Source organism: Strix aluco, chromosome 5 (assembly GCF_031877795.1).
Source record: "Strix aluco isolate bStrAlu1 chromosome 5, bStrAlu1.hap1, whole genome shotgun sequence".
Taxonomy (NCBI): Eukaryota; Metazoa; Chordata; class Aves; order Strigiformes; family Strigidae; genus Strix; species Strix aluco.
The window spans coordinates 8,068,776-8,095,428 of NC_133935.1; the positions used below are offsets into that span (position 1 = coordinate 8,068,776).

Here is a 26,653-nt window from a genome sequence, read left to right on the forward strand (position 1 = left end):
TAATATCACGCCTCTTTCCAGTCATGCACACTGAAGTCCTGAAATGAGTCTGGGGTGTAATTAGAGTCGGTGGTCCATGAGTCGGTGGTCGCGATCTCCCCCTGCCAGAATTATCTTTTATCTAGTTTCTTCATAATTTGGCAGACATATGCTGGTTGTTACAGTTCATTGTCTCTAATTTCTATTAATCCTACTTAAGCTTCTGGTTTTGACATGCATAGACAGTAACGTATTATTTCAAGGTTAATAATTATTGAAATATATGGCCCTATGTGGTCGTGGTCTAGGACTTTACAGATGATCTCATAGCAGCACAATGATTCTATAGTTACTAAAAACAATACTTTCGAACTATTATAAAACCAATATTCTTATAAAATTCTGTTTGGTTATTTAGTTATGATCATTTTTATCATAAACCCCAAAATCAACTTAATAACAAATCAATGACAATCAGTAACACTTCCTGGCTAACGCTGCGGTGTGCCTGTCTCAGGCTGTTATGATGAAAACAGCTTCAGCCCGAGTGACTGTAGATGTTGTCCCCATCTCCACAGGCCTGACCCTGCTTTGACTCATGAGCTCTTGGCCTTAGCAGTTTCCCGCTATTGGCACGTTCCACGGCTGTGTGAGCAGAGTACAATATATGCCACTGACTTTTTCTACTTCAGTTTATTCTTCCCTTTCCTTACAGTACTGGAGTCCGCAGACAGGCTTCCCCATCTTCATTAGCACTTATCCCATACACAGATTTATCTCCCCTGCCATTCCAGCCTGAATTGTCATGGTGCTGCAGTGCTGGTCTCTGGACGTTGCCTTCTCTTGTAAGCTGGGGAAATGGTTTTCAATACAGCTCTAGCCAGGCCTGTTTCTCATGAAGTTGGGCTAACCACAAAGAAAGCTGCCAGAGTCCCATTTTACATGCATGATGTAGAGTTTGTGGCTGATTTTCATAAACTCTTTTGAACTGGAGTGGGGGTTAGATGGCCTGCAGTCACTTCCCACACAATGGTGGATCTTGCTCCTTTTGCTGTCATGGCTCCTGAGTACCAATCAGTGTTGCCAGTTTGATGACTGCTGTTTCAAGTCCCCAGTTTGAAGCGGTACCTCACTTTGCTGGGCATATGGAGCTGGAGCTCCCTGCAAAGGAAGCTGGTCACGCTGAGGGCTTTCTGCTGCACCTGGAAAGCAAGGGTTGTTCCACCTCCCCATCTCCTTCTCTTCATTGTTTTCTGCCTCTGTTTTCCTCATCTCTTTCTTCTCTGTTCATATGTTTATCTCAGAGCAAGAAACCCGGTGAGGAGGACAGGGGCTGAAGTGGGGTGGCAGGAAGGGTGCTCGATGAGGTGACACACAGCATTGCCAGGTGGGGCTGGGGGCAGCGCTTGGCCCGTACCAGCTCTCCTTTTCTCTTGCCCTCCAGTTCTCACACACTGTGGCTCCCTCAGCCACCAAGCTCAGGATTTTCTGAAGGGAAGGACATGCCAGTCAGAGCAGGGAGGGGAGAATGGCACCTCAGGTCAACTTGCGCACTGCCAACCGCACGTCTTGAGGTGGTGGCCCCTGGTTGCAGAAACAAGGTGAGGAGCAAGGGGACTGCTGTGGGAAAGCACACGGAGGCTGTTGGAAGCAGCTGCCATGTCACCTGGAAGTGTCATGTTGCCTGGATCTTGTCCATAAGAACCTGCAGCATGAACCAAATGTGTTGTCGTCAGGCCTCTCAGCTTGGAGGGATCCCTCAAGAGCATAGTGTTGGCTGGGGTGTGGTTTTGTCCTTCACAGAGGGGAGAGGTGCTTACAACTCATCCAAAAAGAGCACCTCTATTACATAAAGAATAACTGGGTTGAAACCAAAAGGTATTTTAGTTTAAAATTTTTTAAAAAAAAGTTGGGGTTTTTTTTTTAAAAAAAATATTTTAAAGGTGCATGATTCCATAACACTTACTCCTGACACCACATGGTCTGACATTGTCCAGTTGTGAACAGCACCTTGACTGGGGCACAGGAAATCTGAATTCCATTTCTGGATCTCCCCTTCACCTTCGGCTCTCTGATCTTCAGCGTATGGCTTTGTTTCTCTCTGTTCCCTGCCATACTTAGCCCCTGTAATGTAGCAAGCTAGAATAAACTCCCACAAAATAGACAGATGGATTTTAGTCCATTTAAAAAAAACCTATAAAAAAAGGTGTGTGAAACATCATGAATTAATTTGTCTACTTTTGCTATTAATGTAAATGATTTTTTCAAATAAAAATGTTTTCAATAATATAAATTATATCAGTTGAAATGCAAGCTACATGTACTTGTTGCTACTATGTTAAGTATATAGAAAAACTGAATTGGTGAAAGTCATCAGCAAAGCAAAACTTCATTTAATGAATAAATTCTCTTTCAGAATGCTGTTTTGGGCATTTTACTAAGATTGCAATTTCCATACAAATACTGCTTCTCACAAATCAGACTAACAAAAACATGTAATAAATAAACATATGAATTCAATGTGTCTAAATAATAAGTAATGTGAGAACTCAGCTGCTTAGTTATAAGAGTAAATGTACCTGAAGCTGTGCATTTTTTTAAATGAATGTCCTTATTGAGATAGTAAACCTTTCAAGTTAAGATCATAGATAAAATTATGTTGAAAGTTAGCAAGTAGATCTAACTTAAAAGCTAATCAGATTGCTCAGAGCCTTGTCCAGCTGAATTTTGAAAAAGTCAACAAGGATGGAGAATCCACAACCTGTTTCAGTGCTGCACCACACTTAAGATGGAGAATATACCTCTATGCAACTGCACGTAGTGTGGGGAATAAACGAGGGGCTAGAGATGCACGCATGCCTGCAGGGCTGCAATCTTTTTGGTGTCACCGAGACGTGGTGGGATGGTTCCTATGACTGGAATGTTGGAATGGAAGGGTACAGGCTCTTTAGGAAGGACAGGCAGGGGAGATGAGGAGGGGCGGTTCAACAACCAGCTGGAGTCCATGGAGCTCCACCTGGGGATGGGTGAGGAGCTGACAGAGAACTTATGGGTCAGGATTAAAGGGAGAGCAGAGACACAAGATATAGTGGGGATCTGCTACAGGCCACCCAACCAGGCAGACCGAGCAGATGAGGCCCTCTATAGACAGATAGGAGCAGCCTCATGTTCACAAGCCCTGGTCCTCATGGGGGGCTTCAACCACCCTGACATCTGTTGGAGGGACAACACAGCAGGGCATAAGCAATCCAGGAGGTTCCTGGAATGCATTGATGATAACTCCCTTGTCCAAGTGATAGAGGAGCCAACGAGGAGAGGTGCTATGCTGGACCTTGTTCTCACCAACCAGGAGGGGCTGGTGGGGAGTGTGGAGGTCAAGGGCAGCCTTGGCTGCAGTGACCATGAAATGGTGGAGTTCATGATCCTTAAGGTGGCGAGGAGGGCACACAGCAAGCTCGCTATCCTGGACTTCAGGAGAACAGACTTTGGCCTCTTCAGGGATCTGCTTGGAGGAGTAGCATGGGATAAGGCCCTGGAGGGAAGAGGGGCCCAAGAAAGCTGTTGATCAAGGATCTCCTCCTCCAAGCTCAGAAGTGATGCATCACAACAAAGAAGAAGTCAGGTAAGATCATCAGGAGACTGCATGAATGAACAAGGAGCTCCTGGACAAGCTCAAACATAAAATGGAAGCCTACAGAGTGTGGAAGCAAGGACAGGTAGCCTGGGAAGAATACAGAGAAACTGGCCAGGTAGCTAGGGATCAGGTTAGGAAGGCCAAAGCCCTGATAGAGTTAAATCTGGCCAGGGATGTGAAGGGCAACAAAAAAAGCTTCTACAGGTACATCAGTGATAAAAGGAAGACTAGGGAATATGTGGACCCTCTCTGGAAGGAAAAGGGAGACATGGTCACCTGTGATATGAAGAAGGCTGAGGTACTCAATGACTTTTTTGCCTCAGTCTTCACTGTCAAGGGCTCCAGCCACACTGCCCAAGATGCAGAAGGCAAAGGTGGGGACTGGAAGAAGGAAGAACTTCCCACTGTAGGAGAATATTGGGTTCGAGACCAAGGTGCACAAGTCCATGGACCTGATGAGATGCATCTGCAGGTCCTGAGGGAACTGGCAGATGAAGTGACTAAGCCACTATCCATCATATTTGAGAAGTCATGGCAGTCCGGTGAAGTTCCTGCTGACTGGAAAAGGGGAAATATAGCCCTCATTTTTAAAAATGGAAATAAAGAGGACCCAGGAAACTACAGAACAGCCAGTCTCACCTCTGTGCCCAGCAAGATCAGGGAGTGGATCTTCCTGGAAAATATGCTATTGCACATAGAAAATAAGTTGGTGATTGGCAACAGCCAACATGGTTTCTCTAAGGGCAAATTGTGCTTGACAAATTTGGTGGCCTTCTATGATGGGGTTACAGCGTTGGTGGATAAGGGAGGAGCAACTGGCGTCATCTACCTGGACTTGTGCAAAGCTTTTGACACTGTCCCACACAACATCCTTGTCTCTAAATTGGAGAGACATGAATTTGACAGATGAACCAGTTGGTGGATAAGGAATTGGCTGGATGGCTGCACTCAAAGAATTGCGGTCAATGGCTCCATGTCCAAGTAGAGACCAGGAACAAGTGGCGTTCCTCAGGGGTCAGTGTTGGGACCGGCACTGTTTAACATCTTTGTTGATGACATGGACAGTGGGATCGAGCGTACCCTTGGCAAGTTTGCTGACAACACCAAGCTGTGCAGTGCTGTTGATACGCTGGAGGGAAGGGATGTGCCATCCAGAGGGACCTGGACAGGCTGGAGAGGTAGGACCGTGCAAACCTCATGAAGTTCAACAAGGCCAAGTGCAAGGTCCTGCACATGGGTCTGGGCAATACCAAGCACAAATACAGGCTGGGTGATGAGTGGATTGAGAGCAGCCCTGCGGAGAGGAACTTGGAGATATTAGTGGATGGAAAACTGGTTATGAGCCAGCAATGTGCGCTCGCAGCCAGAAAGACAACTGTGACCTGGACTGCATCAAGAGCAGTGTGGCCAGCAGTCCAAGGGAGGGGATTCTCCCCCTCTACTTCACTCTTGTGAGACCCCACCTGCAGTGCTGTGTCCAGCTCTGGGGCCTCCAACATAAGAAGGACATGGACCTGCTCGAGCAGGTCCAGAGGAGGCAACAAAGATGATCAGGGGGCTGGAGCACCTCCCCTGTGAGGACAGGCTGAGAGAGTTGGGGTTGTTCAGCCTGGAGAAGAGAAGGCTCTGGGAGACCTTATAGCAGCCTTCTAATACCTAAAGGGGGCTACAGGAAAAGCTGGGGAGGGAGTCTGCATCAGGGAGTGTAGGGATAGGACGAGGGGTAACAATTTAAAACTGAAAGAGGGTAGATTTAGATTAGATGTAAGGATGGAGTGTTTCACTGTGAGGATGGTGAGACACTGGCACAGGTTGCCCAGAGAAGCTGTGGCTGCCCCCTCCCTGGCAGTGTTCAAGGCCAGGCTGGACGGGGCTTTGGGCAACCTGGGCTAGTGGAAGGTGTCCCTGCCCATGGCAGGGGGGTCGGGACTAGATGGTCTTTAAAATTCCTTCCAAACCAAACCATTCTATGATTCTATAATTCTAGGAATGTTTTCTTAGGTCAGATCAGAAATGTCTTTGTTGCAGCTTTTTTCTGTAGTCTCTATTCTGTTTGCTGTACACCTCTGAGCAGACTCTGTCTCCATCTCCCCTACAATACTGCTGCAGAGAATTGAAGAAAATAGCAAGAAGAAACATTTAATTCATAGAAAGCCCAGGTTTTATTGCAAAACAAGGAATTTTAATTATTACAAAATGAGAAATTTTAATTATTACAATTAATTTTCTTCCTTTGGGAAAACTGTGTTAAAAAATGCAAAACATGATGAAAATCAATGGCTCAGTTAAACTCTGTGTTCCTGAAGCAGGACACTGTCTGTGCTCATACAGCATACACTTCTTGTGCACTACCTTCTCAGCCTGAGGCCACTTACAGATTCTCTGCCTTGGGTTTGGTACACCTGGGTTTCACTGTTTTGCTCTTAGCTGGATCTTTGCCTTTTTTGGTCTGTCAGCTTTCATATTCTCTAAGCTCTTGATTGCTTTCTTGGCCATGGTGGCTGCCAGTTTCTTGGCTTTTCTTGGGATTTCCTTCACAGCCACAGCTAATCTGGGCTTCTTGGCCATGCCAGTCAAGGGTCAGGTCGTTTTTTTTTTTTTTGCTGCCTTCTTGGCACCTTCCCCTTGGCTTGTTGTTGAGTTTAAAGGAGCTAGAAGTACCAAGTCCTCTTGTGCTGCCCTTGTCCAGGCTCCTGAGCCCCAGCCTGGCACAACTATTGTCCTTCTGTACTGTGTAGACTTCAGTTCCCTTTCAGAGTGGTGAGAGAATGTTCTTCTGTGCTTCTTGGAGACAGTCATCACTCTCATAATCAGAGCTCCTGGAGAGCAGGCGCTTGCAGGATTTGGATCCTCATGCCACCTTCTCCAGCTTCTTAGCCCATGCCTTAGAGGCTGGAGCCGCAGTGGCACACAAGCAGCAACAGTTGCTTCAAACATGATAGCCAGCACAGCCTACTGATGTGACATCTTGACCAAGGTTTTGGTTTCACACTGATACACACGCCAGCATGCCACCTCTTGCATTGAGTGCCTTCTACCTACAAAGTCTTTCCATGCTGAAGGCATTCCTGTGGGACTTACTGCTCTGACTGTTCCCTTGCAGCACTTAAGTCAGGTGGTATTAGAACACACCCACTAGAAAATGCTTACACCTCCCTGTGTCTCTTGTCTGGTACCCAAATAGCACAGACCAGCTGGAGCAAGCTGCATTGGCCATTATTATGGATTAACAAATAAAATCTGTTTTCTTCCACAGTCTAGACTTAGCCCCCCAGCCTGGTCCTTGCTGTGGAGGAAGGGTTCAAAAGAGTTTCTTTTCTGCCTGGTGCAATGTGAATGTAGTTGTTCCTGAGACTCTCCACACCATGGTCACAAGTAATTTTCTCATCAGCTCTGGTAGTTGTGTAGTTTCCCTTTGGTTTAGTCTAAGAAAGGCATCTGAACTCTTCATAGTTTCTGCAAACCCCTTTGCTATTTCTGTTCCCTGAGAGTCCCCAGGGGCACTGCTTCAGGGTAGATTTTTGCCTCTCCAACCTGTGAGCTTTTTTGGTCTTGTCACCAGTTTTCCAAATTGGGACGAGACCAAGCTAGCCACCTTAAAATAAATGTGCCTGCACCCTACCCTACCTGTACCTGCACAGAAATTACAGGAGAGATGAGCGGACATGGTGTCCCCTCGTTGGGTACACACTGGGCAAAGGGAAATTAACTGGTTGTGTATGTGAATGCAAGAGCTGTATATTTTACTAAGATATAGTTGTTTTGGGGCCACATCTGAGTGGGAGGCAAAAGCAATGCTACAAGCATTGTCTAAACCCAATGAGCACCAGTGAATTAAAATTTCTGATAATAACAGTCCATAATCAGTATTTTCTTAGGGCCTTTTCTTTCCCTTCAGATTCTTCTTCCTCCTTCTCTCCTCTGCTTTCTAGGAGCTTCTACCAGCCTCTTCATCCAAGCAGAACCCATGCTTTTAGCTGGAACATGAAAGGGTATTTGTAAACTCTGTGAAATTATCTGGGAAGTTCTCAGACTCTTGGATACACTCCCCTGCCTGGACAGCTAGCTCAAATGTGTCACAACTCTGACCTCACCACTTATAGCAGAAATTTGGGAGCCTCCCATGTGGTCATGGTTAAAGAAATAACTGATGCTAACAGTCACCACAGCCAGGCATGGCAGTGCACTAGCAAGGAAATAAGACAGCAGAGATAACACAGCAAAGGAGGAGATCCTCATCATGCAGTGAGAATCACTTTTCACCCCCTTCTACCTCTCTTCATTGGCCTCGGGATGGTCTCCCATTCCACCCCCATTGCCAAGAGCACTGGGCTGCCTGGAAGAGGATCAGGGTGCTGGGGACAGATCTTAATTCTACTGTCTGACACTTTGGCATTAGGGAGTAGAGGTTAGTGGTTGCATCCCACAAACCTTCTGGATATGGCCAGTGATGAGAGCATAGCAGAAGCTCTGAACTCTGAGGGGAAGAAGACAAGAAGTAGCAAGACTATCTTGAATCTTCTGAAAATGCTTGCTTTATTGATAAGAAAACTTTGTAAGATGCAAGAACACTGCTCATGAAGACCTCCAGCCAAAAAAGATTATGCAACTGCAGGGAACTCAACACAAGACCACAAGCTGAGGAACATGCAACATGCTGCTCTTTAGTGAGCTCCCAAGCGCTTCTGTCCCAGCATCTCCAGTAAAGGACTTCTCCAAAGATAACAGGGAAGTTAAAATCGGGATTTACCACCCAGGCCCCAGGTGCAAGCTCTTTTTGCACTGAGTAGCATGAGCTGCAGCAACTGCACAAACAGGAGCTAATAACAGGCAACTTCGGTCTGTGAAACCATAACCACAGCTAGAAGGTGAGTCTCATTGTGAAAAACTGTGGTGCAAAACTCAGTTTCTCCCCGTGACAAGCAGATGATTGCAGAGATACGGAGCCAGTGACTTCCATTAAGGAGGGGAAAGATGTGATTTGGAGCAGGGTCTGGGGTGCTCAGACCAGGGGACTGAGCTGTAGGAGAAAACACTGGAACGCAGCCTGCAGCTCCCTGTGCAAAAAGAGTGTGTTCTCCAGGTCTGCACAGCACAGAGTCAGAAGCCAAGTCAGAAGGGCAGGGCGTGCTGGAGGCTGGAGCTGCGTGCACGGCTATGGGGAGCAGCAAGGTGCAAGCAGCTCTGGTGGGTACTTCCCCACCCCCAACTCTCAGCATGGGGAAGGTGCATTCTGCTTTGATCAAAGACTGTGTTTTTCTTGGTGTAAATGAGATAAGCTGCCTACCATGTCACGGCCTCAAGCTAGAGAAGACACTTGAGGACATTTAGAGCAAGTATCATAGAATCATTCAGGTTGGAAAAGACCCTTGGGATCATCGAGTCCAACCACCAGCCCTACTCTACAAAGTTCTCCCCTACACCACATTCCCCAACATCTCATCTAAATGACCCTTAAACACATCCAGGGATGGTGACTCCACCCCCTCCCTGGGCAGCCTATTCCACTCTCTGACCACTCTTTCTGTGAAAAATTTTTTCCTAATGTCCAGTGTGAACCTCCCCTGTTGGAGTTTAAAGCCATTCCCTCTTGTTCTGTCACTAATCACCTGTGAGAAGAGACCAGCACCAACCTCTCTACCATGTCCTTTCAGGAAGGTGTAGAGAGTGATGAGGTCTCCCCTCAGCCTTCTCCTCCTCACACTAAACAGTCCCAGCTCCTTCAATCGCTCCTCACAGGATTTATTCTCCAGGTCCTTCACCAGCTTCGTTGCCCTCCTCTGCACTCGCTCTAGCACCTCAAGATCTCTCTCGTATTGAGGTGCCCAAAACCGGACTTTGGTCACATTTCTTACCTGCATTCATGATGGAGAAGTCATTCACTAGGTCTCAATCTCCTCAACCCAACCCAGCCCCTTTCCTCCCTTCCTGCTGGTGATCCCAGCAGGTGTCAGTCACTGGTAGCAAGGGATGGAACTGCTGCTGCCTAGAGACAAGGTGAGGGGAATTAATACAGGCTGAGAGAGAAAAAATTGTGGGGTCCCAGGAGCAGGATTAAGGGTCATTAGTTCCTATAAGGAGGCCCAGGCTGTGCTAGCAGAGAGCTGCAGGGAAGGAATGAGAGGCACTCACAGAACTGTGGTTGAAAAATGTGTACTCAATTCAATAGTTTCACCCTAATTTGCCTCATTCTCCAACACCAAAACAAGCTCAACAGCGGAACTAAAATAAACCATGACTCAAGACTTCAGGTAAAGGCTTTGCAGTGCAAGCCTGGAAAGCTAAATTACGAGTAAAACGCATAATAATGTATAATCTTGGTGCACATCCAGCAACCGGATGCCCTCAATTCTGCATCAGTGGCATCCGCTACAATCCTGCAGCATGCAGCAGTGCGCAGCACAGGGGTCCAGGTTTCATAAACCCACCCTCCCAGTGGCAGTGCCACACACCCTGAACTCCTGCCTTCTTTCTACTTCACTCTCATGACCTGGGATCCCTGCTCTCATCTAACTTAGATGCAGCCTCAGCGACACTCACCCCTCAGTGCTTTAGATTTGTGTTTGCAACCCCCCCCCCCCACCGCACACACTGCCCTCCTGGTGATGTCCACCTCAAGCACACCTCATACATGTCCTCACAGCTTTCATGTATCTCTGTGGTGCTTCAAATTCCACACCACGAAAGTCAGTGCTTTGTCATACAACTGCTGAAACCTCCCCAGGCATGGCATCCACAGCTGTGTCACAAGATGAGTTGGCAGCTCTAGGGACAAGGTCCTTTGCCCCATGTCCTAGACAGCAAGCTGCCTCTACCTCTAGTACAGATGTTTTTTACAGCCAGGACTGGAATAATGGGACTGGTCTGCCTGGCAGAGGTGCCTGAGCAAGTGCGTTACCGATGTGTTGGGACTGTCATCCAGAATAGGGTGATCAATATGCAAAATGAACACAGAATATAATGTAATGTGCGTATAATAAATAAGCTCTTTAATATATGCTTATATGAAATAAGCATATACATTATAGGTGCTTATAATAAAAAAGCACATCAGTTTCTTTATTTGCCTGTGTCTTAACTGCAGGAACTCCACCGTCCCCCCTCTCGAGCTCCCTGTGCAAGTCAGTGTCTGTGGTGCATCAGCACTTGCTCAGCAGAGAAAGTTTTTCTGCATGAGGTTTTCGCTTGAGGCAAGGGGAAGCAGGTGTCTGCGTTTCTTGTGTTCAGCGTAAGAACCAACCAACTGGTGATACTGGCGCTTGTTTCAAAATGCGATTTCTGAGCAAAGGGTGAATGGAAAAAATAAATATGTATTTATATCAGTACACACCAACACACGATTTCCTGTTGACTAAACAAGCAACCTCTGCTCTGCTTTGGGCTAGGTAATTACTTTTAATTATTCACCACATTCTTTGGTCTCTGATTTCTTAGCAGTTGCTTTCTGAATCTTTAGCAACAGTAATGGTGATATTCATCTTCCCCCCCACACTGCTCTTCAGCCTGCTGTTATTTGTTGTTCTCACTCCAAGACAGGGAATAGACCCCCGAGTACAAGAAACCTGAAGGGATGCTAGGACATCCTTCTGTGATCCTGACAAGCTGGAGCAGTGTCTCTTGCTAGATAACACCCCAAACACATCAGCATAGGGACCCTTCCTAGCCTTCCCCACTAGCCTTTAACTGTAACTGACCCAGGCTTTGATCAGAAACAGAGATGGAGTCGTCTTCAGTAAAATTATTTTACTCTCACACCCCGAGTTCCTTCTCCAAATAAGATTGCATTGAGCAGAAAGGAAGGAAAACCGGAGTGCTCAGTGTCTCTCCTCATGTGTATTAGCTCCAGCCAGAAGGGTCCCACCATATTTTAAAGATTTGGCAATTTACAGCCAGGGAGGAAGCTGGACTAGCAGCTAGATCAGGCATCAGCAACCTTTACGTGGTTCTCCAAATTATTTTTTTTTAACCAGAGCAGAGGTGACATCTGCTAATGAGCAAGATCTTGGCTTGGTAAGAGACTGCAGCTCCTGCTTTAGGCAGAACTGCATAGGAGCTGAGGGTCCCTCTCGAGATGTTGCCCTAGGCTCGCTATGAGACACTAAAAACATCCACACCAACAGGTTTCTGCTCTAGGGATTAGGGATAGAGGCGGAGAATTGCTGCCACTGACTTTGTGCACTCGCACCTTCAGTGTGAGGGCAGTTATCGGTCTAAGTGAAGGGCATTAGAAAGCCTACATCAGTATTTAGACTTGAGAGCTTTACTGAAGAGTGACATAAATATAGTTCATCTGCTCGTTTGTTCATTCTTTCTTTTTTATCTCTGTGGAGAGCAAAGAGGCTCTCAACATTTAAGGAAAAGAGCTGATGTTTTAAACATGGACAAATGAATTCCACTTACAGGCAGGACCAGAGAAAGGATCTAGTTAAATGTTTCATGAGACTTGTCATGTTAAACCTTTAAGAAAATCATTACCCACAAATTTAATTTATGGGGAAGACCAGGCTGGCCATGAAGATATTTCTTGACTCTTTTCAGAGCAAAAAATGTTATGTAAAATTTTCTGCAAGCTTTTGGCTATGGAAATTAGGAGCCAGGACAAGAATAAAGCTGAAGCTGCCTTAATTTATCTGATGAAGCACAAACAGTTGTGATGTCTAAGAAGCAGATTTCCCAGGGTGTGTTGCTTTTTCTTTCTTTTTTTTTATGCCCTGTGTAACAAACAACCTCCTTGCATAATTAGAAGAAAAAACTAGTATAAAAGGGGAACAAAACGACTCTTGGTCTGACCTAGGAGATTTGCCACAAGGTGCTGCTAGGGCAAAGGCTGAAAGGGGACAGCTGTTTCATTAGGAGTGTCCTCTTTGGCAGGCAGGACAGGGATTCGCAAGCACTGCAGGATCTTCTAGCTTTGGTCAAACACTAGGAGCCAGATCCTCAAAAAGTGCCACAACCCTTGAGACCAGTGCAGCTGCTAAAATATGGATTCGTGAGTGTGTGCCCTACCCAGATGTTTCCCAAAGAGTAGAACAGTCCAGCCCGGGACTTTCCAAAGTGCTGCTTCTTTTCCTGAAGTGTTCCATGCCAGCCGCTCTCAGAGACAAGTACTCAAAGTGCTGGGCTAGAGAGTTGCCTGCTCTGTTCTGGCAACTCATGTCTCCTTCTCGTGTTTTTGCATACACTGGTTTCACACAGTCCTAGCATGCTGAAAGCCAGTAAAATTAATAAGAAAAGTAAATCAAGCAGAGAAAAAACGAAGAACTACCCTAGCATGAGGTAAACAAAAGCCCTGTTTCTCAACCACAGCACTGACCGTGCCCTGCTTGAGGAAGAAATGGAGTAGAATATCCCCTGGCTGCCTCCTCAGCACTCCGCATGGCCAAAGTTGCTGCCCCATCCCTCGGCTGCCCTTCAGCCCCACAGAGGGTCTGGGTGCCTGGGCAGGTGCTGGGGGGCCGTGGTGGAGCGGAGCGGGGGCAGCAGAGCGCGGCGTTAGCGGGGCAAAGAGTTGTGCATCCATCCTGAGCGTGAGCCCGGGCGTGACGGCGTACAGCCCAACAGCCGTCAGACGGAGGGTCCCGGCAGCCACCCTGCAGATCAGAACAGCAGGATCAGGCCTTGAGTTATTCCCCACCTGTCCTTTGCGTACAGGTTCGCCACCACTCCTGACATGTTGACACAGCTCAGGTGCCCATGGCCATGTTCAGGTGCCAAAGCAGGGCCAGGCGCTCCCCATCAAACCCCAGGGCTCCCTCTGGAGCTGGGTTCCTCTTCGGCTTTGGTGTTGCCCCATGCTGCGAAGCAGCTATCTGGCCTTTCAGGGGGACACAGAGGAGGTGTGGGAAGCCTGACAACAATTTGGTGTTCCCTGAGCTCCTTCCAGCTGGGCTGTGCAGAGCTCCCTCCACGGTGGGGCAAGGCAGGGTCACCACCTTCACTGCACAGCTGCATGACCCAAGGCCCGGAGGGATAGTGTGGTTTTGCCCACATTCACGTTAGTGGTACACAAGCTCCCAGGCTCCCCTCTAACCACTAGACAATGCTTCCTGCCTTGTTATGTTATTGATATTAATTCAGAATAAATTTGCAGGTGGGGAGGGCCCAATGGGGAGTGCAGTAGGGGGGAGGCGACCAATGGGTGCCAAGCATCTTTCAGAACTGATGTCCCTTTGCATCTCAACCCTTTGCTCTTCAGTTCCTGCAGCTCCAGAGACCTTTCTAACTCCTCCCTCAACCACACCCTGATGAAACCCAGCAGGGGGTAGATAGGGGCGAATGGGGAGGGGACACACGGGGCAGTCCACATTTCTGTACATCAGGTCTGCACAGACGGAGCCTGCAAGACAACCTCCCTTCAACCCCATCACCTGAAAGAGACCCTGGCAGTCATGGACAGGTAAAATGAGTGCCTCCAGTTTCTTGCTTATATTAAAAATGAGGGTCCTTCTCTTAGAATTAACCTGCTCCCTATTTGGTGCTCACTGTCCCTTTCCCTTTCCCCGTCTGACTCAGTGATCTAACTCCCTGACCCAGCCTGCTCTTGCACCTTGCATCTCTGTGTCTCTGTCATTCTTTCTCTTTGACTATCTACCACCCTGTACTCTTTTCCCTTTCTGTCATTTCTCTTTCTCGTGACTATTCTCTGTTCCTTTTCATGCTTTTTCTTTTCTAGAAACAAAAAAATAACAGAAAGATGAACATTCAGATGCTATCTGCCGCTTAAGCATCTCAATCCCTGCCCACTCTTCTCTCCTTATCCACCTATTCTTTCTCTTGCACTAGATTTCTGTCTTACTGTGCTTCTGCTGCTCACACCCTTGTGCTCATAAGCAAAGACTGTTCCAGCACTGGATTCCTCTACTTGCACTGCAATTACTCTGCAAGCTAATCATCACTAATCACTTTCCACAACTGCATATCATTCACACACTTGGGGACCTTCACTCTGATTTGAGGATTGGCTTCATGAATCTTTATTTGGGAAGGTCTCTGTTCAGTCTACTTCTTCAGAGCCCAGGTATAATCGCAGCTCTTGTGTCCTTGCTGCTTTCCCTGGAGTATGCTGTAGCTATAGGAGTTGTACGTGTATCCAGCAGTTTGTACCTAACTGCACATCTGCTCAGTTGCTCCCCGCAACATCTGTTCATTCATTATTCTTCCTGTACCAGCCACGTTCTGAAATCCTCTCTAGCAAAAACCCCTGAGACAGTGAACAGAGAAGGGAAAACAGGAGACGATGTTAATGAACATTTCTAGTTGAACAAATGGCTTCTGTGATTCAAAACTGTCTTCACTTCGTTCTGACACTGAAAAATAATCTAAGTGATCATCATTTTATTTTTCTGGGTTTTGGGGTCATGTTCTTCACCCTTATTTGCATCTGCATTCTGCTCCACAGGGGAAAAACCATTGAATAGAGAAAAATGGGAAGAAGTGAGAAAGGGACAGTTAGAAGAAGAGTCAGAAACATTTTGAAAGCAAATGTTTTTGCCCAAAACTTCACCAAAAAAGAGAAAAGGGAAAGCCTGTTTTCCCTAAAGTTTTCAATGTGTTGAAAAGCATTTTTCCATGTGAGCTTTGATGAAACACAAACACAATTGTCATTGGTTTTCACCCGGATTGTATGGTTCTTCAACAAACAATTGCATTTTTCACAATTCCTCCGCTCTGTTTTCTGCTGTTGTGGCACACCCCAGGTAAGAGCTTTGCAAGCCTCTGGCCTGTCATACCTGCTCATTTCCCGTGCGATTGCCTGGGCTATCCTCTCTGGACAACCTGAGGATCTGTCACACATAGAAGGGGTGTCTCCCCTCCAGCACCTCTGTTACAGGGGAGAGTCTTTCCCACATCCCTGCAATAACACACATCTAAGAGGGAGAAGCCTGAGTTGGCAGTTTTGTGAGGGGACCAACATATGTGTGTGTGTGTGTGTGCATTAGGGAATATCCACACGTGTTCATAAGTGTTTGTATGAAGGCAGGGAAATAGATTAAATGTAAGGTAGTGGGAAGTGGGGTGGCTCTAAGTGTGAGAAATAAATCAAAACTGATGATGGAGAACATATAGTGGGTATGGGAAACACTCACCCGACATGAACTTTCAGAGAAAGGGGTGATGAAATGCAGTGGGATCAGTTTGTGCTCTACTCCCGACACAACCTGCAAGCCCAGCAGAGCAGGACTGTGGCAGCACTTACAGAACAGACTTCCAAGAACTGCCTGAGGCTGTTGCTTGAATTAAATGCTTAGTAGGGATGATTTGCCCTCTGAGTGTGTGCAGGAGTCTGCAGAGCCTTGTCTTCCCTACAGACTTTCTCCTAGAAGGACATATCACAACTCCCACATGATCTGCTCTAGGAGAGTGGCATAACTGTGTATGTGCGTGCTTGCTCTCTGTCTGTGAGCAGGACAGGTATTTTTGCACCGCAGGCTGAGGGTGACATGGCAGGAAAGAGGATGTGTGCAGGTGGCTTGCCTATCTGTGGGACAATCAGGGTAGTGAAGGTGCTTGAGGGAAGGATGTTTCTCTCTGGCCATGCGGTGTGAGTGCTGCAGGAGAGCAAAGCATCTGCACTAGGTAACAAAATACAAGAGGATGTGCATGACCCTGTGACCGTGGCACTGCGGTGCAGTGGCCATGTGCAAGGGTGCACAAGGGACAGAAGCTCCTGGAGGAGCAGGGAGGATGCCACAGTTAGCTGGAGATTAACTGCTCTGCAGTGCTCAGGCTTTATCATGACATTGGCAAACAGACGAGGGGTGTTTGTATAAGAAACTTTTCCTTGCTTAGACTCTCAGATTTAAATAGGATTTAAATTCCTAACAAACCCAAATTCCCCTCACTGAAGACCCCCCCTCTATATCACTTAAACTGACCCCCATCTCCCTGCTGAACATCAGCCTACCAGAGGGAAAAGATGACAAAGGACATGATTATTTTTAACCCATTCTCTTCTGTTTTGCATTACTGTGGGGGAGGTGAGTACCTCACCTCAATGAACACAGCTGGTCCCAGCTGCCTGTGTACCTCCACTTGGCAGTGAGGCTGTTAGATATGGCCCATGACTACCTTACCCTCCCTGTGCTCCTGCTGCCTCTCCCCAGCAGGATCCCTGGGCATGGGAGCAGGTCTGCACCAATCCCAATGTCTGTCCAATGTGGGAGTGGTACAATGTGGGTCTGGAGAGGCGTCAGCATGCCTACCCCACTGCGTGTTCTGTCAGCTAGTGTATGGCACCTTACGTGAGCCTCTAGCCCTGCACACTTTCAACCACACTCTTCTTTTGTGCAATTCTGGGAAGAAACTCTGTCCAGTCTTCTCTAAAGAGGCTCTAATTTGATCCATCCCTTGCCCCAGTGGCTTTTCAGGGTTTCATACAGCAAAAATAGTGTTTCTTGATGACTGAACTCCAGACCCTCTCATCTCCCCAGGTCCTCTCAGATGCCTTCAGACTTCTCCCTCATTGGTGTCCATCTTTTGGATATTTGCAGATATTTTCACACTCTACCCAACCATAGTTGCTGTTTGACTAATCACTACTAATTCACTTACTGTTTCCACTCACAAAGTCACCTGCTTCATCCCCACAGTCAAGCCTGCACCCTTTTCCTAATATATTGAATGCAAATTACTGATGCTCTTCTCGTACTGAGAGGCCTGGACATGAGGAGGATATTTTTGGTGCTGAGTCCTTAACACAGACATGGTCAACTGCTGGCTCCAAGGTGGCGCTAATGCAAATTCTCTCTTGTCTTCTCCTGCAGCCTCCTGATGAAGAGGAAACTCTTCCTCTACAACTTCAAGAACCTGCGCTGGGCCAAGGGCCGGCGTGAAACCTACCTCTGCTACGTTGTAAAGCGCCGTGACAGCGCCACGTCGTGCTCCCTCGACTTTGGATACCTGCGCAATAAGGTACGGGGAATACCTTGGCATCCTGCTCTTATATCCATGCTGAGGCACACGCAGCTCCAGTTCACCTGGGACAGCAGGGAAAGGAGAGCTGCGACAGCAACACAGGCACCGGCATACATTTCCATGAGCATGGAGACTGCACTGGTACATACTATTTGGGGGATGCAGCCTCCAGGTAAACCTGTACTTTATGCTACTTCCAAGTGTGTTACCAGCAAGACATCCACACTCCCTGTTGCTTTACCAGTCTACCTACTTGTCTGCTTAGCTCACACCCATTCCTCTTATACATCCCTACACATCAGTGCGCTCCTGTGCTTTTCTAGCCAGCCTTCCACTTACGTACCACCGGGCCTTCACCCTCTGTGCGCTGACCCTAGTGTCATCCCTCAAACAGGGTTCATTACCTGGTGTGCAAAAGCCAGTCTTACACAGAGCCGAGATACCAGTTTATTCCATATTTGCGCAAAGACGGGTGCTAGGTGGTAATTTCACAAAGCTAGCACACCACACAAAAGAACTTCAAGGTATTTATAACTTCAGACTGCATGATCAGGTATTTGCTATAATGACAATTGGTGGTTAGTTACTTATCACTTCTATCTCTCATTGGTTAGTAGCATGCCTCGTCTCGATTTAAAGTTGCAGTGGGTTTTAATTTTTCTGCACACCCTCAAAGGGTGAGGGTCTTTATTCAGGCAGGGGTCTTTGAAGCAGCAGGCTTGATTTTTACTACTGTAATGAGGATGGTTTTCCAAAGGACACTCTAATCTCTAATTAAACTGATTTACAGTAAACAATTTTTAACAAGCCTCCGAGTTCCAGGATGTTTCTCTTCTTCAAGGACAGTAGTTCCTGACTAGAAGTTCCTTACTAATTACTGTGGACGATTAAACAACAGACTGACCTAACTGATGCATCCTATCTGTCCTCGTATTTGATGAGAAATGTGTATGGACAATAATATGTCCTTGTGTTTGATGAGAAACATTGGTACGGACTACACTAGGACCTACCCCCCACCTTGTTTCTCCTCCCCTCACACCCCACCCAGCTCATGCCTCCCTCCTCACCCCTCTTACACCTTGCTCCCTCCTCCCCACCTCACACCTTGCCCCTCTCCCTCTTTCACAAAGATGGGCTGTCACGTGGAGGTGCTCTTTCTGCGCTACATCTCAGCCTGGGACCTGGACCCAGGCCGCTGCTACCGCATCACCTGGTTCACCTCCTGGAGCCCCTGTTACGACTGTGCCCGGCACGTGGCCGACTTCCTGCGCGCCTACCCCAACCTAACCCTCCGCATCTTCACGGCCCGCCTCTACTTCTGCGAGGACCGAAAGGCAGAGCCTGAGGGACTGAGGCGCCTGCACAAGGCAGGGGCTCAAATTGCCATCATGACCTTCAAAGGTGAGATATGCAAACAAGAAAGGAATGACAGAAAGTTATGGGAGGAGGGTTAGGGAGACCCAGGAGAATGGGAGAAGCTAGGACAAGGAGCCAGAGAAGATGATGGCAGGATGTGATGATTTAGTGATCATAGAAGAGGTCAGTGTCCTCTCTAGGGCAGTCTTGAGCACTCTGTAACTCCCCTGTGCCTTGCACAGATTATTTCTACTGCTGGAACACGTTTGTGGAGAACAGGGAAAAGACATTCGAAGCCTGGGAAGGGCTGCATGAAAACTCTGTCCATCTGTCCAGGAAACTTCGACGGATACTCCTGGTGAGACCCAATTCTTCTCTCTCCAGTGCCTCTTCCCCTCAGCTTCTTCCTCTATTCCTCGTTATAGTTACTCTCTGCTCTTTCTGCCCATCCCTGTCATCTGCCATTTCATTCATTCCTGTGTCTTCACCGTTCACATCCCTCATGACTCTCTCCTCCAGCTTCCTTCATATCTCCTCATTCTCTTCCCCTTCTTCCACCTCTTATCCCATCTCCTGCCATTCCTTCCTCCTTCCCCATCTTCATAGGTGCCTGCTCACTTGACAACTAACCTACCATTTACATTTTGTCCTGCAGCCACTGTATGAAGTAGATGATTTACGAGATGCCTTTAAAACTCTGGGACTTTGATGTGAAAGTCATCAGCAATCAGAAGACTTCACAAACAGTTGTTCTTTGATTTCCAACTCTCTTCCTTACAACAGATCTTTCTCTTCTTCCCTCTCTACATCTCTCTTCCTTACAGCCCTGTGTCTAGAGATAAGACTATCCTTATTTTTTTCATTTCCAAGGAGAATTAGGCTGATCTTCTGAAGACACATTCCCCAGACTCACACCTCATCCATTGCTAGTTGGTAACATCCAGGACTGCAGTGACATTGCCAGAGAGCGATTTGCCCTCGTCAGTCCCTGCAGAGCTAATTCAGGTGGTCCACTAAATGGAGTTCTGGGTTTAGCCTTGCCCAGGTGGGAGCAGACAGCCTGCAAAGTTGTTTGCAATGGTGTTCTCACTGGCACCGCACAGACCTGCACATTTCATGAGGGCTTTGGGGAGCATGTCTCTTGGCTCTTAGAGCTGCACTACACTGAGCTGCTCTGTGTCCTTCACTATGAAATGGTTTATTTGTCCTTCTGGATGTGGGTATGAAGTTGAAAACCATCACCATTTAGGTAGTATAGCCTATGTTCTAACAGCAAAATTGGCCAGTTATTGGAAAGCTTGACAGAGAGTATTGAAGTGAGTCTTGGACAGCCCGGCTAGCTTAGCTCGGAAACCTCACTTGAAGCCAGCAGGTCTTCTAAGTGCCTCCTACCCAGAAATGAGGGAGGTTCAGTAGCTATGGGTCCAGGTTTTGTGCCCTAGGACACGTTGAAACTAGACAATAAAAGCCTAAAATGTAAGCAGAAGACTTGCTGGCCAACATTTTCAAGTGTGAGCTGCAATTCTAGGTGTCCAACAAAACATTTCCCATGAAGAAGTAGGTCACTCAACTCTTATTAACTATGCTGAGAGCTGTGGCAGCTCAGGGTCAGTACTGATTGGTGTGTGGACCTCCCATCCAGCCAGGAAAAGAGCCACCAAGGCACTTCACCTCTGCAATGTTTCTCCAGCACACATCTACTGGAAAACACAGTGCATTTCCACATTGTATTGTCCCGATGACTTAATTTCTCATTCATGTAGATTAAGGCTGTGCCATTTTAGATAGTGCTTTGGCATCTACATCAGTCACCATCTGTTTCTTCATATACCTGAGGGAGGAGCACCACAGCGCTCACTACTGGAGTACTTTTCATCCACTGAGCATTTCCTCCTAGATCAGACCTGCAGTATGCTCCCTCCCTAGCCAAATGTCTCTGTTGGAGGTACCTTAACAGTTCCACAGTCTTCTGCTTTTTCAGGCCTTTTACTGCCCATAATATGGCCAGATATGGCTAGTTGGTGACTGGACTGAGAGCTGACCAGAAAAAACACCCGGCATGAGAAAAGCTATGCAGCCTGTAGATAGATATCTTTACAGAAGATATCTGGGGGCAAAATCAAAGCATCCTCCTGCCTGGCAGTCACTGTGTTTCCACTGGGGGACCCCATTAGTACCTGATCTTGTGGACACAGTCTTTACCAAGTTGAAGACATGGGTTCATAGTGCGTGCCTACTCACCACCACCTTCCCACTACCCAAATTACAGATAGATTCTCCTCTGCATTCTGACCTCTTGAGGCTTTGCCAAGGCTAAGTGTGTGCCACATTCTAGGGGTGCTCTGTCATTTCCTTCATGATGGTTGGGAGTTCTCTGCTCCATCCTGTTCCTCTTTATGGCTAAGGCTGGAGGCTCCTGTGTCACTCCTCAAAACACCTCCCCTGGTGATAGACCAGCCACAGGAGGACAGCAGAGAGCCCTGCTCCCACAGTGACTCCTCCTGCTAGGAGAGGTCACAACTGGGTGCATCGAAAGCTTCCTACAACTTCAGGCTCCTGAGACACTCAGCTTGAGGCATTTCGTCTAGGAATAGCACTGAGAGTTCTTTGCAAAGCATTAATTTGCAAGCATGGTGTTGTATATTTGTTTGATATGGTGGATATTATTTATATAAATAAAGGTCTTGCAAATGAGCATCTGGTTTTGCCACTGTTTTGGTACCATGTGGGTGAGGGAAGTAGAAGTTGACACAGGTCTGACATGCCATCTATCCTTTCTGATTTCTGGAGAGATGACCTGGCACTATCCTATTAAACTGTCTTTATCCTTTTCACTTATAACTTTGAAATTGTTGACAGTGCCACCCAGCAGATCAAGGCAAATAAAGTATTCAGGCAGTAGATACTTTGGAAATACTACCAAAAATCTGTCATGTAAATGCTAAAGTTGTTCAAGATGCTTCCTTCATTGATTGCAAGCCTATTGTCCCCATTCATGACCCGTAATTAACCAAAGTGGACACAGCAGTGCTGAGTCAACATATTTCACAAAACAAGAAGAGAAGCAGAGACAGAAAAAGGATGTCTGTCTTCCAATTTTTTGGTATGGACCTGTACAACACCATTGTCCTTCTCAGTGAAATTGTTGGCAAGCTACTAGAAAAAGTAACATTTTCTAAAAAAGCAGTTGAGATACTGGCTTTTGCTCAAATGCTGACAAACATTGAGTTGAAGATACTTGTTGAAACATGACAGTTGGTGACATTATACAATGGGAGAATAAATGCAATGAGTAAATGCAAAGAAACATGCATTGCATTCAGAATACTTCCTAAGTTGCTTCTTCTGAGTTTAAAACAGATTAAATTCAGAGTGGACTGTTTAGCTAGTCTATGTGATTTAGCTACAAGAGTTTAGCTCTACTGTTACAGAGATTCTTTTAACTTTTTTCTGTTCTCAAATACCAATTCATATTATTTGTTACAAGGTGTTCTTTGAATTGGCATTATTAATTCATTCAACCTCAAATGCATTAGATGTCTCTGCCAAGAATAACTCCCTGGAGGATGACTGTTATGTAGTAACATTACTTTTTCAACCTAAGGTATTTTTTACTTGCTTTGTAGACTGTGTATACAGGGAGCATTTCACTACTGCTTGTATACTCTAGAGTACCACTTACACTTACAGCCTATCCCTTACGGAGATAGTGCCTGTGCTATTCTAGGTGTCTCCTTCCTTTATATGCACCTGGGAAAAGACTAACTCCTCAAGGGAACTGTGGTGAATATACCTCAGGCCCCATTGCCTGAGCTGTGGGAAATGGGGGCCTGGGATTCCTGGGAGAGTGTTTCCTCACGAGACTGTGGGGAACAGCCAGAGCAGGGGCCTATGGCTCTAGGTGAAAACCCCCCGTCTCACTTGGTCCAACATCCCACGGTTTGCAGTGCTGAACAAGGCACAAGCACATCTGAATAGCTTCTGCCTCAGTTCTTGCTTTCCATGAGCTTGTCCTCCTCCCCGTTCTCTTGTTACTCGCACCCTAAAGACTACAGCCGCCATTAATGACAGGATACAAAAGATTTCCCAGCAAATCTGTCACAAACATGAGCTTTTGCCAAGCCTGCCCCCATGACTGGGTGTGTAATGTTCTGGGTGCTTTTTTTGCATGCCCAAGCTGTGTTACAGTAAGCACACCTTCACAAGGCCCAGGGGGCTGCTGAAAAACCATCCTGCCCACAGGCTGGAGGTAGCTCCTTCATCCTCACTGAACCTCATCCTGCGTGTCTCTGCACACAGGCACCTGCGTGACCTTTTGGCAATCAGACCCTCGGGACGCATCCAGTCTTATGACAACTGGCATGTGCTTTATCACCCCAGGGGCTGGGATACAGAGACCTCCCCCTCAGTGAAAGCTCCAACTCTGCAGCAGAGCGAGGTACAGGATCGGTCTTTGATGATGGAGGAAACAGGATAAACAGGGGATGGGATGGTTATTGGTACAGTGTGGAAAACCAGACATGGCTGCCATCTCCTGGTGCACGGGGCGGGGTCTGGCACCCTTTGCAAGGGTGTTGGCTGGAGGGATGTTGTTCCTCGCTGCAAACGGCTCCCAGAATCCGGCTCTCAACAACCCCCAGAACATGCCCATTGAAGAGCAGGACACTGACATCATTCCCACAGCTGCACACAGCATTACTCCAGGTCAGTACACAGCGTCCTTGGACATCACACTGCACTAATAAGAAACAGATTACCATTAAACAATGCAAAGACACGCTCCAGGCCCTTGCAAATACAAGGGGGATTTTCAAAGCATGCCTCCCCCCCTCCCCGCTTGCTCTCTCTCCCTTTCCCACATGCTGGTACTTGGAAACCAGAACAGAAAGGGACTTCAGGGTCATGGAGTCCAGACCCTGTTACTTGCCCCTTCAGGGGCTTTTAGCCTAGATGTATTTGTCCTCTAGCTTGAGTAGTTTTATTCTCCACCCCTGGTTCTGACCCTTTGGTGTTTCTATGAGCAGAAATTTCATTATTTAATCACATATGTGTTAAATACTGGCGATGATGGAAATCAGATTTGGTTTGCAGAAGAAACATGGAGTGGTTTGGCACAGAAGAGACCATTTGTTCTGACAACACCAGCAGTGATAAGCAGAGCCTCTGAAGGGGAAAGAGAAAGTGGGTTGCTGCAAGAGCAGCAGTCAGAGCAGAGGCAGAGGCCCCAAATTGTGGCAAGTATTTTGAAGGCTGCCTTTGGCTTTTAAATTTCTCATACACTTTTGTGAGAGGAAGGTTTCCCTTCAGGCTTCCAAACCCGCATCAGATATAGCTAAAACACCACTGTTGTTGCTGCTGTTGTCATTAATATTATTAAGCATACCAGCTGAAGGACTGATGTGACTTTTGAAGGTGTGGGGCTGATATTTGAGAGAGGTAATCTTCCTGCCTGCAAGGGGCCTGTCTCCTCACATGGGTGAGTGCACCCAAGTTCCAGGGCAGGGAGGATGTTGATGTCTCCATGCTATAACCCTGTTATTAAATGACAGTTAAGACCTATCCTACTCTACAAGCTGGAACAATTTTTTTACCAGTCCAGAAGGACAGAAGAAGATGAGAGTAGACCAGCTATCTCCTGTGGTTACCTCTATAGGCTAGCAGTATGGTAGAACTATATCTAGTCCCTTACACACCAGTAGGAACACAGCAGATTGCAAGTTCACTTTGGCAGCTAAAACTGGTGTAAAAATCTTCACTGGGCTGAACTGGAACTGGCAAGCTTCCAAATGGACCACAGAAAGTTTGTCCTCCCACCTTCAATGGGAAAGGGCTGAGCCTTCCCTGAAGAATCATGCATGCTGGCTAATTCATAAAAATGAGTATGTGCACTTCAGTTAATCCAGGCACTTCTGTGCAGCTGAATGACTTGGTAATGCCCAGAGCTGACATCAGTGGTAGCAGAACTGTGACCCATGACAGGGGTGGGGATGCCAGAGACTTCTGCCTCATTACGCCCCGGTGCTCAGCTGTACCAAGAGACTATACCCATCCAGATGTGACTGGGGGTTGCGGGAGCACCAGCCTGTGACAGTGTTCACTTCAGAGTCCAGGCTCCACTAGGAGAATGGCACCATCTCTCACGCTGCCTTGTCCAATATTTCAGCTTTATGAGGTGACCTCTTGCTCCCTTAGAAATAGTCCTACACATTACAGGACCATCACCACTGCAAATTTCTTGCCTAATGGACTCGGATTTTTGCTAAGCAAATGGACACATCTCTGGTTCACCCTTCTGACCCAGAGTCACTTGTGCTGGGGCAGGGCCACAGGATCCTGATCACACTCCAGCTGGAGTTGTTACAGCCTCCATAAAATGCTGTCTCTGCTTTCAGCTGTCTCCAAGATCCTGCTTCATTTCCTCTCCCAGAACAGCAGTGTAGCCGCTTATGCTTCAGAAAGGGCTGTTGAATACTCAGAAACCACATTTGGCCTAGGAGGAACTGAAGAGAGCTGGAGCCTAAGAGTGTGTCAGACGAGAAGTATTACATCTTCTTACTTTGTTCTTCTTCTCTAGTATTTTACTATGGAAATACATTCCTAGTATTACACTTTCAGGAACACATTGTTGCTGTGTTTCTCTTTTGGGACTTCTAGCAAGACTGATTAGTCCTTCTGAGAATGAGGAACAAACAAGAAGTTGGACAGAAAACCAGGTAATTACAGGAGACAACAAATGAAAACATTTGTTTTGCGAGTAAGAGTCATAGAGTCAATACTATAAGTGTGGGGAGCTGAAAAGGGACATAAACCAGCACATCCCTGTGCAGGCACCCACTGCTTCCTGAAGAGCCAGTGGACACATGCCAATATTACTTTGAGATAAGACGATGGAAGAGGAACAGGCCCAACAGCTTCCAGGACCTGTGTCCAAAACTCATCAGGTTGCATACCCATCTCATATTCTTTCTAGTGTCGACCTACTGTTATTAATCCACACGGCATCCCTCACAACCTGAAGAGAATCACACCTACCACACCACCTGAGAGAAGCTGCACTGGATAATGCTGCAGACACCCATGTTAAATGAAATTGAAGAGCCTGGTGGGATCTCATTTTCTTCCTCCTTCATTGATCATTTTGTCCTCTGTTGTTCTGCTGTATATCCTGAATACTCCCTTGCTTTTCTCCCTTGGCAACCAGCCCACTCTCATCCAAGGCTCTCTGGCCTGGGCCTAAACAGATGAGTATTAGCTGAAGTTCAAAGCAAGAATAGGGTACCTCTTGGTGTGCCAGGAATAACCCCTCTGTCCTGCAGTCAAGGCACCGTCCTCTACCTTGCCTGCCGGAAATCTATTTCATGGCAATAGTTCACTGAGATGAGCCTTGGACTGTCAGGAACAAAGTTGGAGGATTCACAGCAGGGTCTGTACTCACCCTCAGATGATACTGCAGGAAAAAGCAATTAATTTGGAGCAGATCACCATGTTGCTGATTAAGATCAACTTTGGGCTGGTATATTCCTTACTGGACTACTGGTCCTATCTGATGTAGAACCACGTGGTTGACACAGCCCTCGCTTCTGGACCATCTAATCCTCTTCACCTAGTAATACTTACAGAAGGCTCCTGTTCTTTCTTGGGTCTTCTCAAACAAATTCTCACCCATCAACCCACCTTCCCCTCCTAATTCAAGTTCACGTCTTGTTTAATGCCCAGGCAATGACATCACCCTACTCCAAAGATCTGGGCGATCCAACTGGCCATCTT

The 26,653-nt window shown here is 47.0% G+C and overlaps 1 protein-coding gene and 1 pseudogene across 1 annotated transcript; one reads left to right on the top strand and one right to left on the bottom strand.

Annotated features, from left to right (window-relative positions):
- Positions 1-2,820: 2,820 nt before the first annotated feature.
- On the bottom strand, positions 2,821-7,918 carry LOC141924006 (uncharacterized; annotated as a pseudogene).
- Positions 7,919-17,356: 9,438 nt separating this feature from the next.
- On the top strand, positions 17,357-19,595 carry AICDA (activation induced cytidine deaminase; the record flags this gene model as incomplete). Its single annotated transcript, XM_074825813.1, has 4 exons — positions 17,357-17,524; positions 18,661-18,931; positions 19,129-19,244; positions 19,542-19,595. Coding segments are annotated over 4 exons (609 nt in total), but the record flags the coding sequence as incomplete, so codon positions are not given.
- Between the last annotated feature and the right edge of the window lie 7,058 nt (positions 19,596-26,653).